This window comes from Uranotaenia lowii, chromosome 1 (assembly GCF_029784155.1).
Source record: "Uranotaenia lowii strain MFRU-FL chromosome 1, ASM2978415v1, whole genome shotgun sequence".
In the NCBI taxonomy this organism is placed as follows: Eukaryota; Metazoa; Arthropoda; class Insecta; order Diptera; family Culicidae; genus Uranotaenia; species Uranotaenia lowii.
Window position 1 is genome coordinate 93,378,541 of NC_073691.1, and position 22,497 is coordinate 93,401,037.

General features: G+C 39.3%; 4 protein-coding genes and 1 long non-coding RNA gene across 6 annotated transcripts in view; 1 reads left to right on the forward strand and 4 right to left on the reverse strand.

Annotated features, from left to right (window-relative positions):
- Nucleotides 1–111: 111 nt before the first annotated feature.
- Nucleotides 112–747, forward strand: LOC129757166 (28S ribosomal protein S18c, mitochondrial). Its single transcript, XM_055754300.1, has 2 exons — nt 112–269; nt 328–747. Exons 1-2 carry the CDS (start codon nt 227–229, stop codon nt 717–719), a joined length of 435 nt encoding a protein of 144 aa, XP_055610275.1. The 5' UTR covers nt 112–226; the 3' UTR covers nt 720–747.
- LOC129757158 (uncharacterized) lies at nt 733–2,029 on the reverse strand. Its single transcript, XM_055754287.1, has 2 exons — nt 1,841–2,029; nt 733–1,468 (listed from the first exon to the last, which is right to left on the reverse strand). Exons 1-2 carry the CDS (start codon nt 1,919–1,921, stop codon nt 875–877), a joined length of 675 nt encoding a protein of 224 aa, XP_055610262.1. The 5' UTR covers nt 1,922–2,029; the 3' UTR covers nt 733–874.
- A 3,738-nt stretch (nt 2,030–5,767) lies between these two features.
- LOC129741121 (uncharacterized) lies at nt 5,768–6,217 on the reverse strand. Its single transcript, XR_008736430.1, has 2 exons — nt 6,028–6,217; nt 5,768–5,965 (listed from the first exon to the last, which is right to left on the reverse strand). It is a non-coding gene; the product is annotated as an uncharacterized LOC129741121 (long non-coding RNA).
- Nucleotides 6,218–6,525: 308 nt separating this feature from the next.
- LOC129737634 (uncharacterized) lies at nt 6,526–10,761 on the reverse strand. Its single transcript, XM_055728795.1, has one exon. It carries the CDS (start codon nt 10,759–10,761, stop codon nt 6,526–6,528), a length of 4,236 nt encoding a protein of 1,411 aa, XP_055584770.1.
- Nucleotides 10,762–17,054: 6,293 nt separating this feature from the next.
- The window catches only part of LOC129741138 (ras-GEF domain-containing family member 1B-A-like), a 132,238-nt gene continuing 126,795 nt past the window's right edge, over nt 17,055–22,497 (reverse strand). For both annotated transcript variants that reach the window (XM_055732846.1, XM_055732854.1), the window contains exons 5-7: nt 19,071–19,868; nt 18,809–19,011; nt 17,055–18,747 (exon numbers count right to left, since the gene is read on the reverse strand). In XM_055732846.1, coding sequence (XP_055588821.1) covers nt 18,501–18,747; nt 18,809–19,011; nt 19,071–19,868 — 1,248 coding nt within the window. In that variant the 3' untranslated portion in view covers nt 17,055–18,500. The remainder of the gene's footprint in view (nt 18,748–18,808; nt 19,012–19,070; nt 19,869–22,497) is intronic.

Consider the following 22,497-nt stretch of genomic DNA (forward strand, 5'->3'; position numbering starts at 1 on the left):
TTGATCACAAATTTGGAATAGTATAATTGAATTGAAAGTGTTGAAATGAACACCAAAATGTCGTGAACAAATTCATGAGCGTTTTAAACATTTGTACAAAGCTGTACGTTTAGCCTCATAATAATAACAAAAAGAAAAAACACAAGTCGTCTGGTACGATTTGGCAATCAGTTTTCTTGAAATTGCGGATAATTTTGAAAAAGTTATAGTTTCACAGTGAATAACGATGTTCTTGAAGCTTTTTCAAGCAACGAGGAAAGTTGGATTAAGTAAGATTATCTGTCTTTGACTGTTTGTTTTCATGAAATTGAAAATATAATTTTCCAGGTTACATAAATCCCGGCATGGTATATGTAGCTGGTGCTTACGGGCGGGCACTCTATTCGACACCTTCCGTCAATTCGACCAGCGACGAACCAATTGATTTGGATGCAAATCCCTACGCTAAAGAGCGCACTCAATGCATTCTATGCAAGCATAACATAACGCCAGATTACAAAAATGTACAGCTGCTCTCACAGTTCCAGAGCCCCTACACAGGTCGAATCTACGGGAAGCACATAACCGGACTATGCAAGGCCCGTCAAGAGCAAGTCGAGCGGGAAATCATCAAAGCCCAGAACGCCGGCTTCATGCCTACCTATCATAAGGCTGTTGAATATTTGCACGATCCCAAGCTGTTTGACCCAGAGAAGCCTATTCGCCCACATAAATATTAAAATAGACAGGACCTTATAGTTAACAAAATATTTAACATTTTATTTACTTTCGCAGCATAGTCGATTCCATAACTTGAGTGAATAAATGCTTATGGTTAGAGAACATAGCATTCAAAGCAAAACAATATCAGAAATTGTCGAAGACACCTTCTTACTTAGTCTGGATTCAGAAATACTTGATTCTCACAGTCGAAGTTGACCACTTCAAAAGGGATCTGAAGCATTCTTAGCAGTGATTCCATGTCTCCGGCATCCCCTCTTTTACTTTGCAGATCGTTTAATGCCTGGATGCATCCGTCCTGCCAAATTTTAATATTTCTGCGAAGATCTTCAATTTTCTCTTCCGTTGCCGAGTTAGGTGAACTTTGATTTTTACTATTTTCTGCTACCAGTCCAATATCAGCGATAGCATCAAAATTATCTTTCCCAGTTATATTGTCCACCGATGAGCAAGTTTCAACTTCATCGATAAGTTTTCTTCGTTTAAGGCTAGAGATGTGTTTCCTGTTAACGATTTTCTGTTTCCAACTCTGACTTAGTGATAAACGTGTCCTTTTTAGGCTGCATTTGGATGAGGAGCTTGCACATGGTGTAATTGGTGAATCCGTGGTATCTTCTTCGATGTCATCGGATGAACTGGTGCTTTTAATTGGACGTAATCCCCTGGGCGTAGCGTTTTTCCCCTCGGGTGTCTCGTAGTTCTCTTCCGACCTGGTGGCATTGATAAGCGGTGTTCGAAAATTCGTTTCCTAGACAAGGGATTAAAAGTCAGTTTTGAACAAGAAATACTTATTTCATTGTACATATTAGCAGAATAGACCTTTCAGATATTTGACAAGTTCTTTATATTTTTCTTTCTTCTATCTGCCGATGCAATTTTTCTGGCACAACTCGGTCGAAGCTGCTTTATTGGAAAGATTCTATTGAATTGAAAATTTCCTAACTCATTCGTTTCAACGTAAGAAGTTGAATGAGTAGTAGGTATCTTTCATCATTTTCTTTGACTTATTACTTTTGATTGGCAAATTATTAAAAATTCACATAAAAAAATCATGAATAAATTGTCCTTTGCTGAAATATGTAGGAACAAAACAGTACTTGTACATACATAAACAACTTACCGAATTTGTTCGAAGACCGGATCGTGTTAAGCCCAGTCGCCGTAGTGGAGTAACCGTATTTCTAACAGGTGTACTATCCATCGTTTAAACAAAACGGTAGAGATAAAACAATAGTTCAGATATTCTATACTACGGTTACCGGGAAAAATCAAGTGAAGTATTTCAATTTGTTTTCAATCAATAAAAACCATGACGGGCTGGATAGCAAGAGCTACATTCATCAAGCGTAGCTTTTGATTTGAATGTATGAGCTAGTGAAAGATCTACTGATGTATGATGAATCTAGTATGGTGATCTCAAATGCCAAATCGTACGTTCAGCCAAATTGAAAAAAGTTTTGACAGCTGGCTGAAATGTTTACTAAAAAGTGAGTCCAGGTGTTTGAGATAAAAAATCAGATATTTGGAAGAAAAAAAATTGTGTATGTCTGTGCACAAGCTTATCGTAGACCAAAGATAAAAAGATTTAAAACCATATTGGGGTTTAGTTTATTTTATTTTATTTAAATTGGACTTCTGGAAATGAAGAAATGATTTCAGTTTTCAATGAATTCATTTTATTGGAAACTCTTTTTTATATGAAATTACATGTACACTACTAAAGAAACTATAGTAAACAAAGAAGCGCAATCTGATCCCTTTTGAAATAATGAGCATGCAATCCTACTGTGGGGCTGCCTTTACGACTGCTTGGTTTTGCTCGATTGGAATGACACTGACAGAAAAGACCTAGACCAGCTGAAATAGAGCATGTGTCTAGGCGCAGCGGTAGGGAGCACCTACCTCCAGGCAAGTTCAAATATTTTGTTACTTATAGCACGTTTATTAGCCAAAACCTTTCCAACAGTCGAAAGATGCACGAAGTGGTGCACGGTGTGCCGCAGTTCCGGATGTCAAGACGATCCGACTACGTACAAAGAAGCGTTGCGTAGACCAGAACTGAGAGCTGTGGGTAACGGCAATGCGAGAAGAAATTGGTTCGTTGGAGGCCAACCAAACGTGGATGTTGGAAGATTTACCGAAGGGCGGAAAAGCGATAAAAGAAAACAAGTGAGTCTGCAAAACGAAGTGCGGACCCGATGGTCAGATCGACCGGTCGTGTAAGGGTGCGCACAGCGACCGCGCATAGACTTCGACAAAGTTTATTTACCGGTGGTCCGGTACTCAACCATAAGGTATCTGATGGCGCTGGCGACAAAGTTAGATCTCGATGTGGATCAAATGGAGGGGGTTACAGCTTTTTTGCATGGCAGACTCAACGTCAAGTAATTCATATGGAGCAGGTGTGCCGGCTTAGAAAAGCGCTTTACGGATTGAAGCAATCCAGTCGTGTCTGGAATCAGCAGCTAGACGAGGCGTTACGGGAGTTCGGACTGGAGAAATCGAAAGTGGATCCATATAAATATGTCTGTACTTCGTCATCGATGAGGACAGAATGTTGTTCGTCACTATCTATGTGGACGATTTTCTGATTTGGAAGAGATTTTTGAGCACACGGTTCCAGATGAAAGATCTGGACCAAGCGAAGTTGAGCCTGGGACTGAAGATCAGCAGGAATCGAGAACGTGGTGAATTGACTCTTGACCAACAAAACTATTTACATCGAAGAAGTTTTGGACAGATTCCACATGGGAAGTTGTCATCATTGTCGAAACCGACCGCAACGATCACCATTTTCTTTCTATTCAATGTCCTTTTTCGCGCAGAGATTCTCTGTACACTCCGTTCCTCACCACATCCGTAAACTGCTTTTTCTGACCGCTTCTCTTACTATCCCGTGGCGGCGTTCTCTACACATTTTCCTATCGCATTTTAACGAATGCTCTCACCACAAGAGCCACACGAGTTGATTCACGTTCGTTTACCTCATACTAGGGTTACCAATATTTCAGTTGTTATTTTACCTTTATTTTATATAAGATATTTTCCGTTCGCATTATTCCCTACAATCATGTGGGTACACTGTTTGAGGTCAGCGAGCAGTTGGTCAAATCAACGTCACCACAGAAACCGGAACAGGACGAACGAATGAAGAAGGTGCCCTACAAGGAAGCTGTAGGATGTCACCATCATAATGCGGTGAATGCAGTCAGCGAGTTCAACAGCAATCCGGGACCAAAGCCCTGGGCGCAGTGAAAAGGATTATACCTGAAGGGAATGGCGAACAATCGGCTGCGGCACAGCAAGCAAGGCAACGAAGAGCTTTTTGGCTACACCGATGCAGATTGGGGAGGAGATAAGGACACAGCGAGATCGACGACGGGATACGTGTATACAAGCATGTGACGAACATGTGGACATTCGCTATCATTTTGTCCACGAAACGATCGATGTCGCAGTCGCAGACGGATTCACCAAGCCCTTGATTAAACCTGGTATCGATAAGATGAAGCAGATGCTAGGGATCGAGGATTAGGGAGAAGTGTTGGTGTTGGTTTCGGATTCGGTGGGAGAAATTATTCCAGATAGCGGTAGGTACTTTGCACGCTTCAAAGCTGCAAGAAGAGATTTTGTATTTTCTAGAGAGATGTTACATTTGAATATGATGATCGCTTACATTTTAATCTTCCCTTCTGATAACTTCCGATCCAACTTGGATGTGCCTGTTAGCATCAGCTATCTCTAATGATATTAGATGTTTGTTAGCTCGAATTCTAGAATGGATAGAATGTCTACTTACAACTTCACCTTCCTATATTTGTTTAATTGCTATCTGCCGTTTTTGTCCACGGAACAACGATACTAGCTACTCTCCGATCAGAAATGGAATTAGTGCTGTGCACTATAAGTGTAACCTAAGTTTGATGATATTAAGCTTAAATGTTCTTCGTGTCATTATTACACAGTTCATAATTACCAAATGGAATAATTTGATGCGTTAATGAATTTCCATCCAGGGTAACCGATTTCCAAATTCCTTAACACGATCTTAAAACTCACATAAACTAGAAATCTCAGCCTAATTCAACCGCATGGAATCCCACTAGTTTTTTACCGCATGAAATTGTTTACAAACATGTCTCTGTCTGAGTTAACTTGGGGAGCTCTTGGAACTCACCAGATCAGCGCCGAGAAACCCAGGGGTATTTCTAACATTCCCCCGCCCGTGCAGTTCCGGGGCTTCCCGAGGAGTCCTCCGTGGTCTTCTGAACGTCCAAAAGTGCCAAGTTTGACACGGATTTTATTCCTTCTCCGTTCGCAGTACGAACTACAGCTCTTCGAACCTGTCCATCTGGTGCCTTGACGACGTCAACTATCTGTCCTCGAATCCAGTCATTCCGTTTGTGTTCATTCACAACCATTACCAGATCTCCTGGTTTTAGAGGTTCCGTTGGTGCGAACCACTTTGAACGTCTTGTCAGCATCGGTAAATACTCCTTCACCCCCCGAATACGAAAATATTGTAACACAACAGTTCCTGTAGTAGTTATAAAACGATTGGAAACAGTGTAAAAAAACGTTAATAAAATTATATCTGAAACCATAAAAAACATTGCACTTATCTTGAATTCCAAAACGACGGTCTGCTGAATATGGCGTTAAGTTATGTTACTGTTTAAAACTGTTAAAACTTCTATATGGAGACACTGTTTTAGCAACAGTTAGGGAATGGTTTATAAAACGCTTATGGATAACGTTTTCAGGGCATTGAACTGTTTCTAGAATGAACATGTGTAGGCATATTTTTAACGGTTTGTCAAACCGTCAATCGAACTGTTACGGAAATCGAAATGATCATTGTACGAACCGTTTGTACTAAGATTACTGTTTTTTGAATGGTACCTCATATAACGTAACCATTGAAAAAGCTTTTAGATTATATCATTAAACTGATAAGAAACGTTACAAAAATACTGTAATACTTACAGTGAGTTTAAGAATAAAAAACGCTTGTCAGTAAGGTCTCAATGAAATATAACGATACAAATATTTTTGATAAATTTCTTTATTCATTGTATTTATTTACTTCACATTTTAACACTTGCACCTCATGTGGCACTTGCACTGTTACCCACCTTCGAAATAACGAAATATATCGAGTTTCATGTCCCTGCTGTTTAATTCCATGTCGCAATCGGCCTTTCCTCTGAATGTAAATAAGTGCCTCAGGAGCACTCCCAGGATGCTGAAAAATGCAAATCGATTACTTAAAATTTATCAACACACGAAATTATGTTTAAAGCTTACCTTCATTAGCTGTTTTCCAATAAATTGCATCTTTTAAAAAGTGCCCAATTGATTTTCGCCGCAATAAGAAAAATTTTTGAACAAAAATGGCTGACTTGAACATGTGCTAGCAGCTGTCAATATTTGCTTAGCTCTGTTCAATGATGAATTACAATAAATGTTTAATTATTAATAATGGAAACCAAATGATTTATGATACCGTTTTTTTTTTCTAGATCAAATTTGAATGTACATAGAACAGGTCTGTAACATTTGACAGAAGGCATGAACGCTACAGATAACGGTTCGAGATCTTTTGTACGATTATTGATAAAACTGAAGTAAATCGTTGAATGGTATCTTTCACCTTTTCAGAAACCATCACATTTTCATATTAATGTTCATAAAAGATTCTTATCGTTGTCGAAGTAAAGTTCAATATAATAGCTACGTTTACAGTGACAATCACTATTTACACAGCAGTAGACGAATCGTAGAGACTGTTTGAGAATCAGTTTTTTAGTATGCGGGCCATCTTACCCAAAATTTGTCAACCAAAGTACGAGCCAAATTCCAACTATCTCTCAGCGTTCTATTGGTGATCATTAACGCTGTCGCAGGTTGTCGAATCCCGGTGCTGCCATACAACAGGAAATGGTTCGGGGTCAGGGCCTCGGATTCAGCTGAATCAAGAGGTACGTATGTAAGGGGTCGTGAATTTACGATTGCTTCGGCTTCTAGCGCTACCGTCTCGAGTACTTCGTCACTTGGATGTTGGGGATGATCTGCAATGGCAGTCATCGCTTGTTTAACCGATCTGACCATGCGTTCCCATGGTCCTCCCATATGAGGTGTCGCAGGTGGGTTGAAATACCATCGTGTATGGGCGTTGGTGAAGATAAGGGCGCACTCTTCGTGAGCATTCCGAATTTGGTTGATCAGGAGATTACTGGCCCCCAAAAAGTTCGTGCCGTTATCTGTGTAGAAAGTGGTTGGGGATCCTCTGCGTGCAACGAATCTTCGAATGGCCAAGACACAAGACTGCGTTGAAAGCGTAGATACGATTTCTAAATGCACCGCTCTTATCGTAAGACAGGTGAATAGGGCCACCCAACGTTTGACCAGGCTACGTCCCTGCTTCACCATCAAAGGTCCAAAATAGTCTATCCCAGTGTGGGTGAAGGGCTTGATAAAGGGGGTTAGGCGAACTGCTGGCAAGGGTGACATCATTGGAGTCTTTGGAACCGCTTTATTCACCTTACACATTTGACACTCTTTTGCTATTCGTTTCACCAGGGCTCGCAAGTGTGGAATTTGAAACCGTTGGCGCATTTCATTGACGACGGTTTCTTGATTTCCGTGCAGATATCGCCGATGATATTGATGCACGAGAAGGTGCGTCGCGCGATGTTCTTTTGGTAGCAATACTGGATACTTTGTTTCATATGGTGTCACAGGAGCGGCTTCGATTCTGCTTCTCATACGCAGCACGTTATTTTCATCCATGAACGGTGCAAGTTGATATAATGGGCTTGTACATTTTATTGCCACGTGTTTACTAGTAGAGTTTTTGTGATTATACAACACAGTAGCATATTCTTCAGGGTAAGATTCCATTTGAACTTGCCTCCATAAGAAATTTTCAGCGGCCGCGATTTCTTCTGCTTCAAAGGGTCCTTCACGTTTTACTTTCCGGAACCTTTCGATCGCCCTGTGGAAGTAGACTATAGCTCGAAGCAATCTGTTGAATTGAGAAAATCGTGAATAATCAACTTCATCAAATATTGATTGGTGTGATTCTGCATGATGATGCAGTAAAACGGTTCTTATTTCTTCCTCTGGCATAGTAGTAACGTGAAACTTAGATGGCCACTCTCCTTCTGGTTTCAATAAGAAATCTGGTCCCACAAACCAGCGCGATTGAGGATTAAAGTTGGGTTCAGCATTCCATTTTGTGGCTTCGTCGGCCACGTTCAGTTTAGATGGAACGTATCTCCATTCGTTGATGGAGGTGACTCGTAGAATCTCGCCTATTCTACAGGATACATATTGGTGGTATCGCCTGCTATCTGACCTCAACCAAGACAGTACAGTTGTGGAGTCCGACCATAAAAACCGTTGATTGACAGGAAGGGTTAAGGCCTCTACTAATTTTTGAGTTAATCGACTACCCTCAACAGCGGCTTGCAATTCTAGTCGCGGTATAGAAAGCGGCTTTAATGGAGCAACTTTTGTTTTAGCGGCAACAATCGCGCATTTTGGGATACCGCGGTCCACTATACGGGCATAGACAACGCAGGAGTACGCCGCTTCACTCGCATCTACGAAGGTATGGAGTTGCAAGGTTTTCAGAGATTCTGAGGTCGTATTTTTGAACATACATCGTGGAATAATGATTTCTTCCAACTCTTTTAACTTGTCACTCCAACGAAACCAACTTGCTTGCAATTCGGAAGGAATTTGTTCATCCCAGTCACTGCCATACTTCCAAATTTCTTGCATGAGAATTCGGCCATGTACCGTATAATGAGCAATCAACCCGAGTGGGTCGAAGACCGACATAATAATTTTTAGAACCTGCCGCTTAGTGGGGGGTGTTCTGCTCATCAGGTGATGCATCAATTCCGTTTGCATGGTGGTGTTAAACGTAAAAACATCGGTTTGAGGCTTCCAGACCATGCCCAGAACCCGTTCCGGTTTTTCCTCCGTGCTTAGTCCTGGCTCAAAATTGAGATCTTTCTGTAGCAATTCGTTGGATTCCCCCAGTCGATTCAAGACTTCCGAAGAGTTGGAGGCGAAGTTTCGAATTTCAAATCCTCCCCTGGCGTGAACAAATTGGACTTGTTTCGTCAGCTCTACGGCTTCTTTTGTGGTATCTACGCTCTTGAGGAAATCATCTACATAATGGTCCTCTACAATAGCTTTTGCAGCACCGGGAAATTCAGCAGCATGTTCTGTTGCGTTTCTATTTTTAACAAATTGAGCTACACAAGGAGAGCATGACGCCCCAAACGTAGCTACATCCATAATGTACACTTGAGGTGGTTCTTGCGGGTTGTCACGAAAGAGAAAGCGCTGGTAGTGTTTATCAGATTCTCGGATCCGGATCTGATGGAACATTTCTTTGATGTCTCCTGTGATGGCAATATTCCTTTGACGAAAGCGTACGAGAATGGTCGTCAGTGAGGTTAAAAGATCTGGCCCTTTCAACAAGGTATCGTTGAGCGATATTCCATTAACACGAGCCGCCGCATCCCAGATTAATCGGACCTTTTCCGGTTTCTTTGGGTTCTGAACAACTCCCAAAGGAAGATACCACGTTTTCTCAGGATCTGTCTCTCGTAGTTCCTTCGCGGTGGCTTTATGAGCATAGCCCTTTTGCAGATATTCCTTTATTTGTTCTCGGACCTTTCTGTCCAGAAATGGATTCTTTGCAAGTCGCGATTCAAGTGAAAGCAATCTTCGATTTGCCATCGGAAAACTATTTGGAAATCGTTGATCTGGGTATTTAAATAGCAAACCGGTTTCAAATCGCCCCTCTACTCGACGTGTGGCTTTTTCTAGGATAGCCAGGGCACGTTTGTCATCTTCTGGAACATGTCCAACGGTGTTACATTCTTCGAACTTCAGTAATTGTCCAACCAATTTGTGTAGTTCATGGTCACATGACGTAGTTTCAGAATGTACATGTACCATTTCAATCGATTGGGTTCCAGCAAGCTGTTTGCCGAAAATGCACCAGCCTAGTCGGGTTTTTGTTGCAACAGGATCATTGGGATGACCTTCACGAACCTTCAGTGAAGTTAGCAGCGTGGTATGTTCAATTCCGATGATCATGCTAGGTGTGGCATGGGAATATCCGTTGACAGGTAGGCCTCTCAAATGTGGGTACTTGGTTTTCATGGAAGCATAGTCAAGGGTTTGCTTTGGTAGAAAAAGATTATCGACTGTGCGTACATTATTCAATTTAAAGGAGTCGGTTTTCCCGACGCCACAAGCCGTTACTGAAATTCGTTGCGACAATTTTTCCTCCCGTGTTACATTTCCTGTCCAACTAAGCCACAGCGGTTCTCTTTCGCCACTAATTCCAAGTTCGGTTGCTACTCGAGCCTCGAGCATCGTAGACGACGAACCGTCGTCAAGAAATGCAATGATTTCCGCTGATTTACCATTTGCTTTAAGTATAATGGGGAGATAGCGATATAGAGAAAACGAGGAATCAGAGTAATGATGGGCAACGCTAGCATTTACAGGAGTATATGCTGTTGAATGTAGTAACGAATGGTGAAGATTACGGCAATCATCCACGCCGCATTCTTTTGGTGAACGACATGGCCACTTCTTATGAGGAACAAGACAAATGCGGCATAATTTGTTGGCTTTAACTACTCTCCATCTTCCATCACTGTCCAACTTCAAAAATGATTCACAATTGGCTATTTGGTGGCTGGCGTTTCCGCAAAAGTTACATGTTTTTCTAGCACCATCCTTTTGCAGCTGATTGGTATTTGGAACGTTTTCTGTCTCTGTATGTGTGTACAAAGTTTGCTTCGATGGCCTTTTCCCAGCTACCAGTACGACGACGTCAGCTGCAGTATTTCCCTCCTCAGTTGTGAATTGACTGAATACTTCCAGATTAATTGATGGGAATTGTCGCTTGTATCGGGACCAGTGCATTTGCATTTGAGGTGGTAGCTTATTCACAAGCTCTTGTAGTAGCATCGGGTTGAAAAGATACTCCGAGAGATTGGCCATGATCATGTGATCCACACAACTTCGAACTTCCAGTCCGAAAGCAATAATAGACTGTAAGTTATCTTCTTTCGGAGAGGCTGTTTTCCGGAGTTTGTTCATCAGAGAATGTAACAGTATTTCTGGGCGGCCAAAATGTCTCTTCAGAATATCGAGAACTTGGGGTACTGACTCGGGTATCATGAGACGACTTTTGACGGCTTCTAAGGCTTGGCCACGCAAGGAGCGTTGTAACCTGGACAAATTTTCCGCATCGTTGAATCCACAGAATTTCGTACTATTCTGGAATGTGCTGAAGAATAGAGGCCATTCTTCCGGGTCTCCTGCAAAGTGGGGTAGGTCACGGTTTATAACTTGTCGGGCAGCCAGCTGTGCTGGTGAAGGTGCGACAAATTGATCCAAAGATGGTTGTAAGGGATTCCTTATTGCAGGAGGTGTTGGTATTGGTACCGATGGCGGAAGTGCAGCGTCGTCGTGAATAGTGTTGCCATAACTTGGGTTTCGGTCAACTAAGTAGTTAACTGGGTGCGGTTCTGGATTGCGTGGATTCAACGTCATTTGGTTCAGAGGTGCTGCAAGAGACGAAATGTCTGGAATGATAGATGGCAGCGACTCTTGAGACCGTACCACTGCGTTAGTGTACCCATCGGATGGAGCAAGATTATTCAAGAACTGATCCGAGGAGTTGACGATTGTTTGCCTGGCTAATCCATATTGATTTTCAAAGTTTAGCTCGTTTTGCGGTAAGCTGTTTGTTGACGTCACTAAGGGAACTTGGAACGTGATTCTTTGTTCAGCAACATCAGTTGCCGGTGCACATCTGGTGGTTGAATACACGTACTCGTATGCCTTGGGAATTGCTCCCGTGCCAGCCTGTGTGTTTATCGTAGTAGTAGAAGGAATGCAACCCCCATACGCTGATGTCATAATGTTTGCACCCGCTTTCAATGCAGCCAAACGTGGTGGGAGAGGTCTAGGTGTGCTGCGACTAATTGTTGTCGTAGCTGGGCGGTCATAAATGAACTGATTTTGACGATCGGTGTTGATCATTCGAAGCATAGTTTTTGGTGAAATTTCATTCGAAGACCAGCGAATGGCAGGAGGGAGTTCGACTCCGAGTGACTGTGCTGTCGTTATAATGGTCGGAACAGCATTCGTATGCATAAAGTTTTCTGTTGGATGAGCAATGATTTGAGAGCCCACTGGGTCCGAAGGCGGGCATGCCAAACTAGAATGAGGGGTAGAAGATGATGTCGGTATCACGGTGCTGTGGGAATCATTAGCGTTCGAAACTAAATGCGGTTCGTCGCGTTCTTCTACAGACAAAATGGTCGTGGCAAAAGGTTGGGATTCGCTAAAAAGTGGCTGCGGCGGAAACTCCCACGCGGTAGGTGCCTTTTGTTTGGTGCCTCCAGTGGCTCCACTTGCTAGCCATTGAGAAACTTTTTCCCGACTACTCCTATTGCTGCTTACGCTACCAGCTTCATCTGCTTTACTCAACGCGACATATTTATTCCGAATAAATGCTTCTTCCATTTCGTACCTTTTTTTCCGCAATTGATCTTCTATTTTAGTTTGCTTTTTTCGGGCAGCTTCCTCCTCTTCAGCTTTCTTCTTCTGCGCTAATCCTTCTTCTTCCAATGCTTTCATCATTAATTCATGTTGCTCCTTCAGCATGTTTAGCTCATGCTCAACGCGCTGTGATTTACGTGAAGAACGTGTGCGCGTTTCAGAAACTACTGATTGCGGCCTTGTAACTACTTCCATCGGCCTACAATTGGGGCACTTCCAGGTGCGATCAGGATCTGCAATAGATTCCGAGACTTCAGCGCATTGGTAATGTGCCCAATTCTCGCAAAGGTCACATCCAACCATTTGATCAGTGTCAGGTTGATCACACAGAATACAGTTGGATTTTGTGGCGTTAGTGGCATTTGTGGTGTTCGTGGCAGCAGCAGACGACATCGTAATAAAATCTTTGAAGATTGTTGGTTTCGGATTCGGTGGGAGAAATTATTCCAGATAGCGGTAGGTACTTTGCACGCTTCAAAGCTGCAAGAAGAGATTTTGTATTTTCTAGAGAGATGTTACATTTGAATATGATGATCGCTTACATTTTAATCTTCCCTTCTGATAACTTCCGATCCAACTTGGATGTGCCTGTTAGCATCAGCTATCTCTAATGATATTAGATGTTTGTTAGCTCGAATTCTAGAATGGATAGAATGTCTACTTACAACTTCACCTTCCTATATTTGTTTAATTGCTATCTGCCGTTTTTGTCCACGGAACAACGATACTAGCTACTCTCCGATCAGAAATGGAATTAGTGCTGTGCACTATAAGTGTAACCTAAGTTTGATGATATTAAGCTTAAATGTTCTTCGTGTCATTATTACACAGTTCATAATTACCAAATGGAATAATTTGATGCGTTAATGAATTTCCATCCAGGGTAACCGATTTCCAAATTCCTTAACACGATCTTAAAACTCACATAAACTAGAAATCTCAGCCTAATTCAACCGCATGGAATCCCACTAGTTTTTTACCGCATGAAATTGTTTACAAACATGTCTCTGTCTGAGTTAACTTGGGGAGCTCTTGGAACTCACCAGATCAGCGCCGAGAAACCCAGGGGTATTTCTAACAGTTGGCGAAATAATCCGCGATCATAGCAATATTGATGTTTAGTTATAGTTACCATAGTACAACAAAACTTTTCATTCCACTGTTAACGTTCAACCCTAACAGACGTCTTTCACTTTGCGAGATAATAATTCCATTGAAATTTGGTCAAACGCCTGTATTTCCGTAGAACTGTAAAAAATTAAAGAGAAAACTCATGTAACTTTTTCCAGATGTCAAAATAACTCACAGTCATATAAAAAGTTGATCATTTAATCAAAACCTTTCAATGTCTTTGGAACATTTTACAGTTAAAAAAAATGCACAAATTTTTCAACCTCGATCCTTCTATTCATATTTTATTTAAATTATTTCTAGAAAATAATCGTTTAAAAAATTGTGCCCTTTGAAGAATAAAAAACAATTTTTATTTTATTCATACCCTCTGTGTTGCCAATTTGTTACTGTTTTCAACATACGAATAAAATTTAATTTCATTTGTTTCGGATTTTTATTATTTTATTTCACAAACAAAAACAAATCTCAATTATTTATTTTTGAACGAATATTTGCAAAATGAGAATTATAAAAGTTTTGATGAGATTACTGTGCACTGATATGAAGTAGTACAGGAAAAATAGATAATTGTTAAAATTTTTCTTCTGTTCAACAACAAATGTATTATTTTCATTTATGAAATGTCATTTATAACGAGAGATTCCTTAATGGACTCATAGGTAATTTTTTTTAAAACTTTCTGGTATATAAAATACGAAAATAATCTTTTATCAACATTTTTACTCGCATGATTCGCTGATTGAAGTTTATTAAAGAATATTTAAAAAAAAAGTTTAAAAAGAAAATTATGAAATTTTTTAATACACCTCAAATTGAGTTCATTGAGATCGAATTGGAGGAAAAGTGGCAGTGACTGTAGACCGAACCGAGGATTGTCGTGGAATCGTTTGACTATGGAGCAGCTAAACGACCTTGATCTGTCAGACGATATTGTTTTGCTCGCCCAAAGTCAACAAGACATGTAGAGCAAACTCGACGACCTCACCGAAGGCACCAAGGCAGCAGGACTCAAAATCAATGTCGGAAGAATCAACTCAATGGAAATTGTCGGAAGAAGCAGTTCAAATAATTAATATTAATCAAAGCAATCACCCAAGCAACCAAAAGTTCGAATATCACTTAAGGAACGAACTAATAAGTTCATATATAGCTGTACAAAAGTTCTGTGGAACTTTTTTGCTGTTTAAAATGCTTTTTCGAGGTCCATGGAACTTCATTCTTTATCAAGTTCAGCCAATACTCAAAAAAAGCTTCAAAGTACTGTTTTGGTTTCTGTTTCTACTTTTTGGGAACTTTAAAGTTTGTATGAAGAAAAACAATCTACTTGTTACGTACTTCTTATTTTTTTCAAAATCAAGTAGCTATCAAAGGGTTGCAAGTCTTTTTGTACAGCTCAATAGTTCGTAAAAAGGCTCTGTTGTACTATTTTGTAAACTTGAAAGTTTTTAATTAGTTCCAACGGGCGTTCAAAAGCAACTTCGTATTATAGAAACTTTGAAGTAGATTTAAAGGCTAAAATCTGCTTTTTTCGAACTTCAACACGTGTTTGCATAAATAAACACACATCGTTACTTGGGAAACAGCTATATGAAGTACACATTAAGTCCCGGAAGAACTTTTTAACAGCTTGAAAGTGGGAATTAAGTAGAAATAATGAACCTGAAAGTCGTTTTAAAGAAAATCATCACATCGAGTAAAATCGTTGCCTACTCATGATGTTCATATAGGGCAATAAGTGTGGATCTCAACTTTCAAGCGGTGAGCGCGGGTTCAAGACTTGGTAAGAACATGTTTTTTAAAATGTAATGTGAGTAAGTAACAAATATAGTGGATTAATATGAATCAAAATAGCAGACTTGAGAAGGCAATTGAAGGAGCGGAAGAGTAATTTTTTCGATTTTTTATGCTGCTTATAAAGTGGATTTTGAAGCTGGTTAGAAGTTGTTTGACGATTTATGCGAACTTTTTGTCAACTTTAAAGTTCGTTTAACTACTTAAAAATTTAGCTGAAAAGAAGTTATATTAGCATACTCGATTAAGCTGATAAAACCTGATAGAGCAAGATTGTCCCATGTGGAAAAAAGTGCAAACGAGAAAAACGCGATTGAAATATCAGTTATATTTCCAATTTTTCTCTAAAACTAAAAAGTCACCGACAGTTTTTTTGTAGTGAACAGTTCAAGTTAATCATTTTACAATGTTTTCTGCCAAAAAATTACATTTCCTACAAAAAAAAAACAGCAAATTAGAGCCAAAAATGCTCCGTGTGACACTTTTGCGTAGAATCAGAACCCGTGCCGATGCTAGTTCTCCGAAAAACTGTCACACGGCTACAATTTTTCTATCATTTTAGAAGCTTGCGTAGTTTATTTTTCCCAAAAACTCATGCTAAACCGTAATTTGAGAAATACGTTCCTCTTTGTTTATAAAAATGTATAGTTGAGTATGGATCCTGTAAGTAGTGCCTACCGAAAAGTGGGTAGTGAAAATATCTCTGAAAAAAACACTCAGGGCTTCTCGCTCCTCCTCTGCCCTCTATTTTAGTGTTCTTTTCAGTGAATAACATTAAATTCAACAGTTTGAACTCATCTTAAGACATTTTTTTGATAAAATTTTCATTTTTTCATAGAATTTTCTCTAGTGTGACATTCTTGCGTAGAACTATCAACATAGAGACAACCACCTTGATGAAAATTTCGTATAAGTTCAGAACAAAGTATACTTGTTTGTGTTTTTATTCGAAAGCTAACACTAAAAGAGACCGTTTCCAGCAAAAAAGTGAAAATGACCCAAAATTCACATGGGACATTCTTGCTTAGAACGGCAGTTAAGTCCTATAAAAACAAGAGCACAATAATATTCTTTCATTCTTTGTTAAACTATCAAGACTATCAAACCCAGTAGTTGTGCTTTCTACGGCCAATACTAAGAGAAACCAACACAGAAAACCCTACCAACTACATGGTTGCTGGGCAACAGAAAGTGAGAAAGTGGAGTGCTTCCAGTATCTTGGTTAACGCCTGATGATGGTACCAAGAAAGACATCGAAACCCGGATCAGAAAGGCCCGATTTGCGTTTGCGAGTCGCCGGAACGAAAATTCTAATCTTCAACTCAAATGTCAAATCCGTATTGTTGTGCGGGGGTGAAACTTGGTGCAAGTATTTGTGAATCGCTGCCTGCGCTGAACTGGATCTCAAATGAGGAACTACATAGCCGGTGTCATCAAAGGGCGCTAAAAATCGAGAATCGGGAACGTAAGTGGAAATAGGTTGGGCACACGCTGCGAAGAAACAAGAACGAAATTTGCAGAAAGGCGCTTGAATGGAATCTATAAGGACATCAAAGGAAGGCGGCAAAGGCTAGCCGCCGAAATCTGAACTGTTGACGAAAATCTTGACTGCAAGGGATCAAGTGAAGACGCTGGCTCCGGATCGTAAACAGTGGAGGTCTTTTACCACGGCCCTATGCGCCGGAGAATCGAAGCGGGACTATTGAGTTAAGTAAGTAAGGTTTGGTTGAGCAAGGCAGCTTTTTAAGAACGACAATTGATTATCTATTTCGAAGGTACATGTAAGTAAAACGATATAGTTTTGGGGATGTTTGTAATGTACTTGTTTTTAATACTTTTTATTTCCATGATACTTGCTTATTCATTTGTATTTGTGTAGAGTATGTGTTCTTTTCAGTAGAGTTGTTTTCGAGTTTTCACCGCTAGAAATTGTGAGTGAGAGCTGCAGGTTAAAGTGTAAAAATATGCTCGCCGAAAGGCAACTACAGGTTATTTCTTTATGATATTTTACCAAGATTTCTAAATTACCTTCCCCGTCCTTCTAGGGAGATTTCCTTATATCACTCGCGCTCAAATTGTAATGTTTTGTAATTCAGGCTTACCGTCTTGATGCTCGTAAATAATACGCATGCCTATATCTTTTATTTTCATTTTTAAGGAGAACAAAACTTTAGCTTTCAATCAGGAAATAATATCTTTTTTTAAATACATCATTAACGACGCATCAAGTCTCTAGGTTAATACACAAAAACTATTCGAAGTGGTTCTTTACAGTTTGCTCGATAGAAGGAGCAGGTAAATACTTTGCGCAACTCAGATTAAAGCTACAGTTTTCTTTGACATTCACCGGGAACAGTAAGTATACAGGTCTTCCTAATTATGCTCAATTACAAACACAAAATAACAAAACTAAATAAAATTCTTACACAAAAACTAACAAAAGTTCAACAAAGTTATAATAAATACTTAAACTTCTATCAACTACGACACGCTAAAGAGGGTACACCGAGGAAATAATCTAATCACAATGACTTGCCGCTACTTTTGTTGCTGAAAATAAAGTTTGATAAGCCTTATTAAGCACATTTCATAAATATGCACAACAAAAGAGGTTCGATCCTAGAATAAACCTTTCTATACCTTCACTGGGTGAACGAAAAAAAAACAATAATGAACGATTTACCCAAACAATAGTTATACGCTGTAAGCACAACTTAACCTATTGAATTCCAAACACACGTACGACTAATCGCGTACAATACCTATTTTCAATTACTGATGCAATACGCTAGTTTGTCTACCGACAAATTCAATATGATCATTTCCATTTGTTTCGTACCGTTGCATGCGATTATTGGTTTATGTTTTCTTCTCAATAGCTTTGTTTGAAAAAAATTTGGGTTGTGTTTTTACTTATGAACTCTTATAAAGGATTCCGTCTTATATGTTTATAAAATATCTAAAAAATCTTTTGTTTTTCTAAATGCAATGTCATTTTGGAGAAAATTCCCCTTATTTTGTTTGTTTCTATGGTTGAGTAGGTAGTTGTGTGTATTGTAAGTAAATTCCAGAAAATCTGTCTAAAGTATCGTTAAAAAATTGTGCGAAAAAAGAACATTTTTTTCTACCGAAGGATTCAATCGTGTGTTTGTATGTTGTTTCTTCGGTGTTTTGTAAGTGGTTCAGAATCAGATTAATTGAGAAGTACGAAGTATGTATGCATTGCTATCAACAGATAATTCTGTTTAGTTGTTTAGGTGTTCGTGTTTCAGCGATTTGTAGCGATCTTTTTCGCTGCTATTTTCCGGTGGTTCACAATCGAACGAGGCCATAGCCAAGGTGTTTTCGTTCAAAATACTGTTGGTCTGTAGGAACATGATGATCTTACTGTTCTTCTCGTAAGGGCATGTCACTTGCTTCCAGCCGATGAATTCGTTAACCTGCTTGGCTAGTTGCCAGAACTTTTCAAAATTTATATGGCCATTTGGTAATCTGAGAAAAAAATAAAAAAAAGGTTTAGTTTGAGACGTTAAGTACAAAAAAAGGAACTCACTTGTTGGTGCAACCCTCATTGAGGAAGTACAAATCCTTGACTAGTAAGCTGAAGAATGGAATGACAATTCGCTGCCGCTCGTCAGTTGCTCCCTCGGATCGCCACATGGCAGCCTTGAGTGTCGATCGATAGCTGCTGAAATTGCTAGTCGGATCCATTTGATGTTCCAATATGGAAAATTTGGCTGACTGGATCTTAGCCCACTGAAATAAAAATCTATGCCGTTTACTGAATAAAAGCTTTTGGACCTGCAAATCGTTACCGTTTTCTTCAACCGAGCAATGGGGGCCATATTCAGGCCGGCGACGATGGCCATCAAAGTGTTGAAATTGCCAATGTTGAACGACTCCCGCGCCGTTTCGATCCAATACTCGATCACGCGAGCGCGTTGCTTCTTTTTAGAATGTTTACAGATCTCTGTGGCCACTATATAGGACAGCCGATTGAACCACTGAACGTAAGATTCTAGATTACGAGTCTTCTTCATATCCTTAATAGATGTGTCAACATTGGGATTCTCTTTGGCAAACGCTTGTACAAATTCCTCGGGCCCGATGAAGGATAACCGTTCCAGCTCGATGTGAGTCAATTGGTGGGATAATACTGAAGGACTAGGGCAGAGATCGGTGATGTCTGGCGTGGAAAGGGTTGAACTTATCGAGGATATACTGTTCACGGAAGAGGTCGACGAAGACGTCTGGTTATGTATCGAAGACGATGACTTCTCAATGGACTGATGGAAACTGTTGCTGCTTGTCCGAGAATCGGTCCGATGCTGGCCCGCTCTCGTATCACAGCTGTCTGGATTGGTGGTGTCGACGTTGATTTTGTCCAGAAACTCTTCATAGCGCTCGAGCTGTTTGAGCTTCTGCAACAAATTTTGCAGTAACGTCGAAACCTCGTTACGCAGCTTGCCATCCATCGTGATGCATTTCTGTGTCATGCTGCGAACATGCTGCATCACACGTTCGTCACGAAAATCGTACGGGAATGTTTCAATCCATTCGGAAAGCAGCTGAACGAAGTTGCAGGCAAACCGGCTCAAATGTGTTGATTTTAGCTGGAAGAATCGAAAATAAAGAGATTTTTGTTTTATTTCTGGGCCTCTAAAAGCTCTACCACAAAGAAATCCACGATTCAGAAAACGGGTATTCCAGAACTCGATCGAAAAATTTTATGAATTGTGAAGTTAACTTGCTAGATGTTCGCTTTCTCGCTACTGTTGAAATCGTTGTTGCTTAGCTGGCTATCCATGTGCCGTAGAATTTATGTAGACTAATGGCAGCTCGTGCGAGCTAACGTTGAAATTTATCGTAATCTCGTAACTTCACGCTTCCTTGAAGAAATGTTAATGCTAAAAAACCACCAACCAACAGAAAGAGAACTTTGCATGCAACGAGCATGACCAAGATTCGATCCCATGACTGTTGTCGTAGAAAACTTGAACTCTATCCACTATGCCACGGTCACCGGGCAATGTTGTATAGTAGTAGAGTAACATATTGTAAAATAAATCACATCTGGTAAAATTCTACTGTTATATATCTCGTACTGGTACCATGTGCTTTGAACAGTAGGAGGAACAAAAAACACCCTCCAAAGTTTCCCCTTTCAAATTGTTATTGCTCAGCAAGCTTTGATTTTCGAACGCGTTGAATCTTCCTCTTCAAGAGGTTTTGCTGTAGGAGTTATTTGAAAATTTCGACGACGCAAGTGCGTGGAATGTGGACAGATAAAGTGCGGTGCCCTCTCGACGGAATTATATTTTAGTAAAATTTAAATCTCGTGTGTTTTCGTGATTTGAAAAAACGAAACTTATTCTAAGCACCCAACCCTACACAGCAAAAATTTTTTAAAGTATTTATACGCAATTTAAAGCACAAGTGATCTATTTTTTCACCAGTGTAATTCAAATAAAATGAAATTTTAAACTATTTTTGGTTCCTTAGTATAAAATTAATTTTGTATTATGTAAGTTTAGGGTAACGGACCAATTTTGAACCGCTTTGGGAAGTAGCTATGCTATTTTCTTAAATAAAAAAGTACATGTTACAATTTTTGACTGCTTTATCCGTTCATTGCGAAGATCATAGCTTTATCTATCGAAACATATCGTCGTTTATTGCAATTTCACAAGATTTAAGGCTTAAAACTCGTTTCTTCGATTATTATTCTGGTCGGTATTTTCGACCACCAGGTTTCTATTTTGGACCACCCTCTGGACCTATTTTGGACCACCCTAAATAAGTTTTTTTTTAATCTAAATTTTGCGATATTTACGACAGCGATTGATGCGCAATTATGTGAATAATTCAGTTAATCTTTCCTTTCTTATTCTTGTAGTCAAGTTTAGTTTGTTCACGATAATGCATTCCTGAACTATATAACTTTCTTCAACTTTTCCCCAGCCTCTACCTAGGTATACATAATTGTTGAATACTTCTTACTAAAATCGTCTGTTTTTTATCTACAACTTTTTATGCTTTAAAACAGTAATTTTCGGTAAGAATAGAGTACAATAGAAAAATTTCTTCGTTATATAGTGTGTTTCAAATGTTTAAAAACTCCTACAGCGCACTGCAATCTCGAAGAAATTTGTTCTGCAGTGCTAAATACTGGCCAATTGGCTTATTTTTAGGATCACCTTTTAGAGCGCAAATCTTCTTCAGGCGACCCAATGATAAATTAAGAAAGTCTGACATCATCATTTCAGCGAGATCAATTGATGCATTTTGACTTCCAAAACCTTAGTGGATTTTGTTTAGCTTCAGTTCTATAGAAAACATAAATTCAAAAAAGATAAAAATATGCGAGAATTATGCTATAGTTTTAACCATTTAAAAGCAAGATTTCTATCACTGAAAAATTCACAAAAAAATCAGTTATATCTTAAAAACAATTTTTGTTCTACGAAAAAAATTTTCGTTGAAGTTAATTTTTCAATTGTTTTTTGCTATCACAAATTGCATAAACACAGTTCAGCTCCTAGATTTTTAGTACTTTGTCGCTTGTAATTGTTACACATTTCAACAATTTTTCCCAAGTTTTGAAACACATAAATACTTTATCATTACTCAGTTGAATATATTTTTGTTAAAACTGTTGTACTTTTAACTGAGATATTTCAACTGTTACAAAAATTATACTTATCACATATTTGCCGATTTGTTGTCGTTTTTCCCGTTAGTTCGTTAGAGTTTATATTTTGTCTCTTCTTCTTAACCAAGTGTATTCATTTCTCGAAAATCCACCCTGAATGGTTGTAACTTTTAGACCAAACCGTCAATAATTTTCCAAAAAGCATTGATCTTATTAAAAAAAAATTGTGTATGTCCAGTTTTTTTTTGTTTTTCAGCTCCTTTAAGCTGTAGCTTTTAACAACTGCTTATCAAACAGATGCCATAATATGGGTTGTTAGATTCACGTAATTTAAAGCGACAAATAGTAATATAAACTGGCTTGGTTTTATGCCGATTGAAGTGAACTTTGTCTAAAGGCCGGTTTGGGCTTTAGCGAGTTTATCAAATAGAATAATGTCAAAATTCCAAATTTCATTTGTAATAAGCAATTGGAACAGAGTGCATTATTCTTTTCATATCGTCGTACAACGTCTTATTATGATCATGAATATTGAACAGCAAGTTCAATACCCAGGTTATGTTGGGTGGTCCAAAATAAGTCCCTAAGGA